Source organism: Hippocampus bargibanti, linkage group LG11 (genome assembly GCF_051943395.1).
Source record: "Hippocampus bargibanti isolate YZ-2025 linkage group LG11, ASM5194339v1, whole genome shotgun sequence".
NCBI classification, from domain to species: Eukaryota; Metazoa; Chordata; class Actinopteri; order Syngnathiformes; family Syngnathidae; genus Hippocampus; species Hippocampus bargibanti.
In genome coordinates this window covers 23,475,215-23,486,350 of record NC_142744.1, presented here as the reverse complement: position 1 = coordinate 23,486,350, position 11,136 = coordinate 23,475,215, and the positions used below count along the sequence as shown (strand labels likewise).

At 45.5% G+C, this 11,136-nt stretch overlaps 1 protein-coding gene across 1 annotated transcript; it reads left to right on the top strand.

The window, feature by feature from the left end:
* The first annotated feature begins 3,262 nt into the window (after positions 1-3,262).
* Positions 3,263-5,853, top strand: LOC148891969 (transcription factor JunD-like). Its single transcript, XM_089007903.1, has one exon. The coding sequence runs from the start codon at positions 3,536-3,538 to the stop codon at positions 4,400-4,402; it is 867 nt and encodes a 288-aa protein (XP_088864029.1). The 5' UTR covers positions 3,263-3,535; the 3' UTR covers positions 4,403-5,853.
* The last annotated feature ends 5,283 nt before the right edge of the window (positions 5,854-11,136 follow it).

Genomic DNA, 11,136 nt, shown 5'->3' with positions numbered 1-11,136 from the left:
GTGACGTTGAGGGGCATTACAATACAAACACGCACACAGATACCGTTGTGATGCATTTTGTGTTTGTGTGGAGAGAGAGATAGAGAGACAGAGACAGAGAGAGGGGGGGAGAGACCTAGAGAGAGAGGGGGGGGGGGCGAGAGAGGGAGAGACCTAGAGAGGGAGAGAGAGAGAAGGGGGGGGTGGCGTGAGAGGGAGAGAGACTGCATTGGCCTCCTGAAAAGTGATGAGAGAGGAAATGTGTGCGTCACACAAAGTCTTCAGCGTTGTACCATTTTGAGAAGAAATCTGCTCAGTTTGTTGCCATTAAACATTTTGGACAGGAAGGTTTTTTTGTTATTTGCCACCCCTCCTTCCTCCCACTTTCAGTGCAATCCACACCCATTTGTTTGCGAAATGACTCACCCTGGACACTGAGCCATTGTGGGGATAATATGCTTCGTATAGCATGGAGAAGTGTCTTTTTTTGTCCTTTTCTCCTGAATACGCAGGATAAACAGGGATCAATTCAAATGTATTCCTCAAATGTTCCAAAAAACAACCCTGATTCATATTTGTGAATGACAGCGCTCTCACTCCCCCACAAAAACACGTCCCATCCGCCGCCTACACCAGCTGCAATGCAGAACCCGTTCACCTTTCTCGCTCTTCTCTGCGTCACTTGCCATAGCACGGTTTCCGTGGAAACTAATGATGCCCTACCTGCTCACTTGTACTGATGCAGACATTGTCGGCGAATCCTATTCGCCTTATATGGGCACAATCACAACATGCTCAAGTGCAGGTTGGACTTTATGGCCCATGTGATCGTCCGAACAATTTAGCCTGCCCCCCCCCCTCCAAGAATGGTCTATCCTGACATTCAGTTAACATTTTTGATCTCGATTATTTACTTTCTTTCCTCTTTTGATTCTAAAGAAAAAATATCTAAAATTACAGATAATAATAATCCATTTCATTTCTAAGATATTACCTGCGGTGCTTCTCCTTTTCTAATTTAAAACAGATTCTTTTCTGACAGACAGTGTATTGTCGGTGTTCAAATACCTGACATGTTTCGGCGTCTACTTCTGCCTTTGTTGTTGAACTTAATACAACTGATTCTCCCGTCTGCATTTAATATTTTCCTCAGATGGGGCCTATTTAAAATGTCCCTATTTTGGAATGTGACAAAAATGAGCAGGAACAACGATGATGCAAGATGTTTTGTGTTTCTCAGCTCGAAGAATTGATAGCGGCAAACACTTGACATCTCGTGCCAGCCTAAAGCAAACATTGGCATTTTTTTGTTGATTTAATTACCTTTTTTAAATACCTTGGCTTACGAACTTAATTGGTTTCCAGAAAGTGTGTGTAAGGTGAAAAGTGTGTATTCCAAACATTAATTTACCACAGGAAACCATTAAAATGAGAATAATCTGTTCCCAGGTCCCCATAAAACATAATTTTCAACTAAATAAACCTTAAAACTACACCATATATACCTTATTTTATGTATAATAAATGTGCTATGGTATTGTAATCAGAGAAATAAACTGTATTGTATAATAAAGTCGTTTTATCGACCTTTGTGATGGTCGTTGATGGCTTGATGGAATGGATAGCTTTTTGCATAAGGTGTCTCAAGGAGCTCTGGGTTGGACATCTTAGAAGTTGTGATATTGCAAAAGCAGCAGATGCAGGCAGACACACTAGAAATTTCATTAATAGCTGTTCAATTGCTTGTGTGTTCTCTTCAAATTGTACAGATGGGTTGTGCGGGTTATTTGTGGAGCCTGATTGATGGGATATTTTAACCTTGCAGTCTACATTCTGCCTTTGAATTATCAATAAAGTTGAAACGAGTCCAAAATTTACGGTGTTTTCTATCCCTTTTTTCACCATTCCACTTTTTTTTTTTTTTTTTTCAAGCTATTTCGTCTCCCTTTCATGTGTGTGTGTGTATATGTTTCTGTTTCTGTAACCCCTCCCCGCGCTCACTGCTGCATGTGTCTCCTCCCTCACGGATCTTGACCAATCACGTACGCCTTTAACCGAAGACTGGAGACGGGGAATAGAGGAAAATTAAAGCCGGCTGCCATTTCAGGAGCTCCAAGAACCGGCTCGTTCGCAAACAACACATCCGTGCTCCGTGTGTTTCCCGAAAAATTGTTTGTATGCAAAGATGATATTCTCGCAAATTTGACTTTTTCTTGATTCTGATTTTTCAAACATTTGAAGGCGGGCTTATAGTTAGTTGTTCGTCGCGAGGTTAAAAAGCCCCATGGCCACATATTCAAGCCACCTGGTGATTTACATCATGCATGTCAGAAAGATGCTTCATCAAATAACGTCCAGTCCAATTTTGTTCAAATTTGGAGTGAAATTATTTGAAAATGCAATTTGGAAAGCGAGAAAATTCTCACGCCTCATTTTACATACAAACAATTTCATCTCATCTAATCTGATTTTCCGTAGCACTTCTTCCTCATTAGGGTCGCGGGGGTTGCTGGAGCCTATCTCGGCTGTCTTCGGGCACGAGGCGGGGGACACCCTGAATTGGTTGCCAGCCAATCGCAGGGCACACAAAGACATACAACAGTCACTCTCACACTCACACCTAGGGACAATTTGGAGTGGTCAATCTGCCTGCCATGCATGTTTTTGGAGTGTGGGAGGAAACCGGAGGACCCGGAGAAAACCCACGCGGGTCCGGAGAGAACATGCAACATTTTTTTTAATCATTTGAATTTGGCAGGGCTCTTAACAACACTTGCCGATGGTCTATCAAATTCACAACACATGTATTTTTTGGACTTTAGGTATGGGTAGAATCTTCATTGTTTAACAAGTTTGAGTACCTTTCCACAGCCAGGGTAAAAATGTCATCCAAATAAAATGGATTGACTTTTGAAATGTAAAAAATTGCAAAAGCCACCGTACAAAAAGTGTGCTTGTGCACAGCAACGTTTTTACTTGAAATCTTTTTGGTATTAGGTCGTTTTCCAAAGGTAGCTCATGGTTGTTCCAAACCAACGCCTTTCACACCTTCCCTGCCAATGCAGTCAGGCTCTCTCTCTGTCTCACGCACACACACGCGCGCGCGCACACGTACACGCACGCGCACTCACTGACGCTTTTTTTTACTGCAATGACATCAAACCACAATGCATTGCACTGTTTTGGAGTTTACCTAGAGTCTCCTTGGCAACAAAGGCGGGCCCGGCCCCTTTTTCGAATCTAACCGGAAACGGACGTCATTTTGGGCCAATCTGAGCGCTCTGGGGTGACATAACGGAATTTTTACGGCTCGAAAGCGAGCGGGGCATAGCAGACGTGCCACAAGGAAGAGACAACGACTAGAGGTGGAGCACCGACGTCTGATGAACCCCTCCAAGGAAAGAGGGTGGTTTACACTAAAGATCCGCCGCTTTCCCGCGATGTTTTGGAGAGTGCGCGCCCTCGTATGAGGGCGTAGAATGGACACGAGCCGAACTCTCGGCACTGTGCTCTCAAATCTCCGAGAGGAACCGGCACCATCTCTTCCCACACCAAAATGATGAAGAAGGACGTAAATCTCAATGTGGACACGCAGACTTCCGAGGACAAGGCCAATCCGCTACGCGAGGCTGACGTGCTGCTCAACTCGCCGGACTTGGGGCTCCTCAAGTTAGCCTCCCCCGACCTGGAGCGTCTCATCATTCAGTCCAACGGGCTGGTGGGCGCCGTCAACCCGGCGTCGCAGTTCTTCTACCCAAAGTCGGCCAGCGACGAGCAGGAGTTCGCGGAAGGCTTCGTCAAGGCTCTGGAGGATTTGCACAAGCAGAACCAGCTGAGCGAAGCGGGCTGCGTCTCCGTGGACAGGCTGGAGGTCCTCGGAGCCGCCAACGCGGTGGCCTCGTCCGCGCTCCAGACATCGGACTTTCCCGTGTACACCACGCTGAACGGCTACGCCGCCAGCCCGTCGGGCGCCGCCGCAATGAATTACTCCACCGACTCAATCCCTTTCCCGCCGCCCCCTTCCCACCTCAGCCCGCAACACCAGCAGCAATCCGCCGCGGCGGCGCTCGCCCGACTCCAGTCCGATGGTGGAGCTGTGAAGGACGAGCCGCAGACGGTTCCGGACGTGCAGAGCCTCGGGGACAGCCCGCCTCTTTCCCCGATTGACATGGACAACCAGGAGCGAATTAAGGCGGAGAGGAAAAAGCTGCGCAACCGGATAGCTGCATCCAAGTGCCGCAAGCGGAAGCTGGAGCGGATCTCTCGGCTGGAGGACAAGGTGAAGAGCCTGAAGACACAGAACACCGAACTGGCGTCCACGGCCAGCGTGCTCCGGGAGCAGGTGGCTCAGCTCAAGCAGAAGGTGATGAACCACGTCAGCAGCGGATGCCAACTTTTACCGAACCAGGTCCAAGCTTACTAATTTTCAGCCACGCTGAATGACTCGGAGGCATAGTTGGTCAATGCAGTGTGGAAGCGAAGGTTCGTTGACAGAGGGTGTGAGTCACAAGCCTGCTGCTTTGTGGCCAGCAATTGAAGCAGCTTGTTGATACTAAACAACCACGTAGTAAAGTGCCACGCAGCACCTTGAGTGTACGCGCAGACACAAGTGTACACTCAATTTTGTCTGTGACGGATTTCCCCTCACGGCGCTGTTCTGAAAGTATATGCAGTCTTCTTTTCCTTTCGCCTTTTCCCTTCAAGGGGTGGCCACAGCGAATCAGTGTCCTCCCAGAGGTTCGTTCGATTTGCATGTTCGTTTTGGCCAAGATTTTATGTCAGATGCCCTTCCTGACATAAGCCTCTGTATTTATCCGGGCTTGGGAGCGGCACAATAAGACACTGGCTTGTGTCCCCTTGTGGCGACAGAACAAGCCACTCTATGAATTTACAAGTAAAATTACCTCGTCGAATTATAAGCTAAACTTTGTCGAATTACTTGTTTTAAAAACAATTTAACGGACCTTTATATTTCCACAGCCAAGACCACGGCTCGCCTCCCCCCGCCCGTTTTATCACGTGACGATTGCTATGCTCGTCCATGGGCACAGACGTCAATTTCAGTCGACAAAGGGGAGTCGGAACATCATTAAAAAGTCCGCCTTCTTGGAACGCTGAAAACGGGCAGATAATTTTCTTCATTCAAATTCCACAACAAAATCTTATTTCGACTTCTGTGTTGATTGAAATCGTTAATTATATCAATCCAGGCCCGCCAAAACATGAACCTGTTTTCAAACAAGTAAAATGACACCACATTGTATGAAACAAAGTGAGCATTAAGAAATAAAATGTCTCACTGTAAGCAAGCATGCGGTACATCCTTGCCACCTCATGTGATAGAGACATTAAAAGTGCAAACAATATGCAATTCCGCTGGTACAGTTTTGAGGATGAAGTAGATACACAATTTGATTTATTGGGCATATAAAATACGGCGGGCCATATTCGGCCGCCAGGCCTTGAGTTTGCCACATCGGTACAGGATAGTATCGATAGAAAATCATCCCAACAGCCAAATGTGTCATGAAGTGCTGCCACCCAATTGTACCTATATACTGCCTTACTTGTTTACAAGCACTTAGCTCAAACAAATGTCATTTTTTTATTTATCCACTTATTTACTTGTTTTTCAAAAATGAACACTGCATGTTTTGCTGCCAGTAAACCATTGTATTTCATTGTGTTTGTCTCCTTGGTGGTTGCTTGGAATACTTGAAGTACCAAACCTCCATGAATGTAAGTGTATGTATTGGGAAGTCTCAGTTGTGCACGATGCAGCTCTCATCTCTTTGACATTTATTACATTCTGTATAGCTAAAGTGTTTGTGCTTGCATTGTCAATTAAAAAAATCTAATTTTCTTACCATTTAACCGTGATCTTGTCTTGCACTGTCTGACTGCACAAACACTCGGTTACGGTCTGGCACCAATAGCCCATGGGCATGTAACAATGTTACATGTGTGTTAATAGTTCCCATAAATGTGAAACGGCCCTCTGGCGACTTCATCAAAACGGGTCTTTCAGGGAGGGTGTCCTCACCCCGCGACAAGGTTCCAAACTGACATTTCTCCAACGATTGATGTGTTGTGATAGGCCGCCCTCTATTGGTCATTAGATGAACAAATAGTCCACGTCATGACACACATTGTTTAAATTACTGTACAGTACTGTACCAACATTTTGGAGTAATTGTAGCTGTCCAACAACTTTCAGCTGCTAGCATGTATTTATTGATCCCTTGTTGAGCAAATCTGGCACCACAAAAATTACAGCAAAATTCACACAACTAGTACCAGAACTGCTCTCATTAATTTATGACAGGGAGGGACACACACACACATATATATATATATATATATATATATATATATATATATATATATATACACACACACACACACACACACACACACACACACACACACACACACACACACATATATATATATATATATATATATATATATATATATATATATATATATATATATATATATATATATATATATATATATATGACCGAACAGCACCAGAGGTGAAGTTAGCAACAGTCCTTATGGAAGGTGACTCTCCTTATCTCTCTCTCTCTGTCTTTCTCTCTCTCTCTCTATAGACATCTCTCTCTATAGCTCTCTCACTACTATCTATCTTGACATCTCTCTCTATAGCTCTCTCACTACTGACGATGGCACACTACAGACGATGTGTGTCACACCACACACACACATATATATATATGTGTGTGTGTGTGTGGTGTGTGTGTGTGTGGATATATATATATATATATATATATATATATGTGTGTGTGTGTGTGTGTGTCCCTCCCTGTCATAAATTAATGAGAGCAGTTCTGGTACTAGTTGTGTGAATTTTGCTGTAATTTTTGTGGTGCCAGATTTGCTCAACAAGGGATCAATAAATACATACAATAAATACATATATATATATATATATATATATATATATATACATATATATACACATATACAGATACATATATATATGTGTATATATATCCATAAATATATATATATATATGTGTATATATATATATATATATATATATATATATATATATATATATATATATATATATATATATATATATAAATATATATATATATATGTGTATATATATATATATATATATATATATATATATATATATATATATATATATATAGCGGCTGGATAGCTCAGTTGATAATGCATCAGTTTGGCATATGGGAGACGAGGGTTCGAATCCCACTTGTGGCAGAGAAAATGAGCACAATGACATCATCCAGTGTGGGTCCTTGGGCAAGACCCTTCACGCTAATGCCTACCTCATACAATGATGAGAGACAATAAATGGAATGACATGCCGGCTCAGACGTCGCCCGGCCAAACAAGGTCTGCGTCAGGTGCTGGGGAACCAGAGCACCCTGATGAAAAATGGGCTACTGGAACAAAGCGGAGATGGACGAGATGCGATAACATGGCTCTGTTGGAATGCTACTACTCAAGCAACCCTAGTCAGAGGGGTTACATGCATACTTCGAAACCCACAGTCACGGTTGACCACGAAACAACTAGTAGCTCAGTGTTCCAATATCCACAAACGGCAATTGCTATCACAACTTGAGATTGATGAGGTACAACACAAATTCCGAGGTGAAGGGCCCCAGGCTGCCACATCACAGGAAGAGGTTCAACCAGAGATTGGGAGGCAAGCCCCAATGAATAATGAGATTGGGAAGCCAGCCCCAATAAATGAAATGCTGAGCGAGGCAGCAAATGAGCTGAGAGATAAGATCTTGGCAAGAATGAAAACTGGGCAACGAAGGCACCGATTACAACGGCTATGTGAAGTACCACCTGAAAGTCTCATGGAAACTGTGAATGCAGCACTGAGAACGATCCCGACCGGAACGATCACGGAAACCAATGAGCTGATATACACCTCAGCATCAGTGATCCTAGACATGCTTGGCTACAAGAGCAACCATGAGAGCCACGAGATTCATTACCCACCATGGAAAAGACGGTTGGAGGCCAAGATCAAGGCGGCTCGGAAAGATGTGAGTCAATTGACGGAGACCCAGAGAGGTGTGAATAAAAGGCCAATACCCAAGAGGTACATGCAGATAACCATACCTGAAGCACTCAAAACTGCCAAACAAAGGCTCCAGGCCTTGTCCAGTCGCCTAAAGAGGTACACGAAAGAGAATGAGGCCAGAAGTATAAACAGGCTGTTCGCAACACAACCTGCGAAAGTGTACGCTCAGTGGCAGGGTTCTAACAGCAGAGCAGACCCTCCAAGGCTGGAAACTGAAAGATACTGGAAAGGCATATGGGAGAAGGAGGTCGCACATAACAGCAGTGCACAATGGCTGGTGACTCTGAAAGAGGAGCACAGCAACCTCCCTGAACAGAACCCAGTTACCATCACAGCGGCAGATATACAAGGAAGAGTCTCAGGTATGAAAAACTGGACGGCACCAGGCCCGGATATGGTCCACACCTACTGGCTAAAGAAACACAGCTCTCCACGAGCGCCTAGCAGCACAAATGAACCAGCTGCTGATGGATGGGACTCAACCAGGATGGCTAACCGAAGGGCGAACAATCCTGATCATGAAGGATTCCTCAAAGGGTGCAGTTCCTTCCAACTATCGGCCAATAACCTGTCTCTCCACAACATGGAAGCTCATGTCAGGCTAAGATAAGTGGACACATGGATCAATACATGAGCAAAGCACAGAAAGGCATTAGTAGAGATACTAGAGGTGCCAAACATCAGCGACTGGTTGACAGAACAGTCGCTCAAGACTGCAGGTCCCGACATACCAACCTGTGCACAGCCTGGATTGATTACAAGAAAGAATATGACTCGATGCCACACACATGGATCAATGAATGCTTGGAGTTGTATAAGGTCAACAGGACCCTGAGAGCCTTCGTTGCAAACTCGATGAGGATGTGGAAAACCACACTTGAAGCCAATGGCAAGCCATTAACGCAAGTGTCCATCAAATGTGGCATATACCAAGGTGATGCACTCTCCCCACTGCTGTTCTGCATAGGACTGAACCCCCTCAGCCAGATAATCGCCAAGACAGGCTATGGATACCGCCTCAGCTACGATCAGTCACCTCCTCTACATGGATGACATCAAGCTGTATGCTAAGAGCGAAAGGGACATAGACTCCCTGATCCACACAACCAGGATCTACAGCAGTGATATCGGAATGTCATTCGGGCTGGAGAAATGTAGTCGGATGGTGACTAAGAGGGGCAAGGTAGTTCACACTGAAGGGGTCTCACTCCCTGAAGGAACAATAGCAGACATTGAAAACAGCTACAAGTACCTCGGTATACCACAGGCCAATGGCAACCTCGAATTAGCAACAAGGAAAGCGGCTACGACCAAATACCTCCAGCGGGTGAGGCAAGTCCTCAGAAGCCAGCTCAATGGCAAGAACAAGACCCGGGCAATAAACAGCTATGCCCTGCCAGTGATCAGATACCCTGCAGGAATAATAAGGTGGCCAAAGGAAGAGATTCAGACCACGGATGTTAAGACCCGAAAACTCCTCACCATGCATGGAGGGTTCCATCCCAAGTCCAGCACCCTGAGACTGTACACAAGCCGTAAGGAAGGAGGCCGGGGACTAGTGAGTGTGAGAGCCACTGTCCAGGATGAAACATCCAAGCTCCATGAATACATCAAAGAGAAGGCTCCAACGGATGATGTACTCAGAGAATGTCTCAGTCAATGGGGAACAGAGGATGAGGTGCTGGAAGAGGGACAATCATGGGAGGAAAAGCCCCTACACGGGATGTACCACCGAACCATAGCAGAAGTGGCTGATCTCAAGAAGTCCTATCAGTGGCTAGAGAGGGCTGGCCTAAAGGACAGCACAGAGGCACTCATCCTGGCTGCCCAAGAGCAGGCCCTGAACACCAGAGCCATAGAGGCAGGGATATACCACACCAGACAAGACCCAAGGTGTAGGTTGTGCAAAGAGGCACCTGAGACAATCCAACACGTAACTGCAGGGTGTAAGATGCTGGCAGGGAAAGCCTACATGGAGCGCCATAACCAGGTGGCTGGCATAGTCTACCGAAACATCTGTGCGGAGTATGGACTGGAAACCCCAAGGTCAAAATGGGAAACACCTCCCAAGGTGGTGGAGAATGACCGAGCAAAAATCCTGTGGGACTTCCAGATACAGACTGACAAGATGGTAATGGCCAACCAACCAGATATCGTGGTCATAGATAAAGGGGAAAGGAAAGCCGTTGTCGTGGATGTAGCGGTCCCGAGTGATGGGAACATCAGAAAGAAGGAACATGAGAAAATCGAGAAATACCAAGGGCTCAGAGAGGAGCTGGAGAGAGCCTGGAAGGTAAAGGTGACAGTCGTGCCTGTGGTGGTTGGAGCACTCGGGGCAGTGACCCCCAAACTCGACGAGTGGTTGCAACAGATCCCGGGAACAACATCGGATATCTCGGTCCAGAAAAGCGCAGTGCTGGGAACAGCACGGATACTGCGCAGAACCCTCAAGCTTCCTGGCCTCTGGTAGAGGACCCGAGCTAAAATGGGGACAGACACCACCCATGGTGGGTGAGACGAGGATTTATATATATATAAAATTTCATAATACACACCCACCACGGCTGGCGGAGCACACGACCGAACAGCACCAGAGGTGAAGTTAGCAACAGTCCTTATGGAAGGTGACTCTCCTTATCTCTCTCTCTATCTGTCTTTCTCTCTCTCTCTATCTATCTTGACATCTCTCTCTATAGCTCTCTCACTACTGACGATGGCACACTACAGACGATGTGTGTCATCTACGATGTCCCAAATTCACAACCTCCCATCCCTGATGCACAGCTCCCACACCACTCTCAACATCAAGGCTAATCTCATGTGAGGACCATCCATTGGCACAAATGGACAGAATAACATCACGTCCAGTGTTTCATGATTCCATTCTTTAATTACAGTCCTCGTGTAATGTGCCTCTCTTTCCAAACAGCAATTTCCTTTGACCTTCGACCTCCAACACCATTCCATCAAGCCATCAATGACCATCACAAATGTAAATAAAGTGACTTTATGATACAATGCAATGTATTTCTTTCATTACAATACAATAGCACAT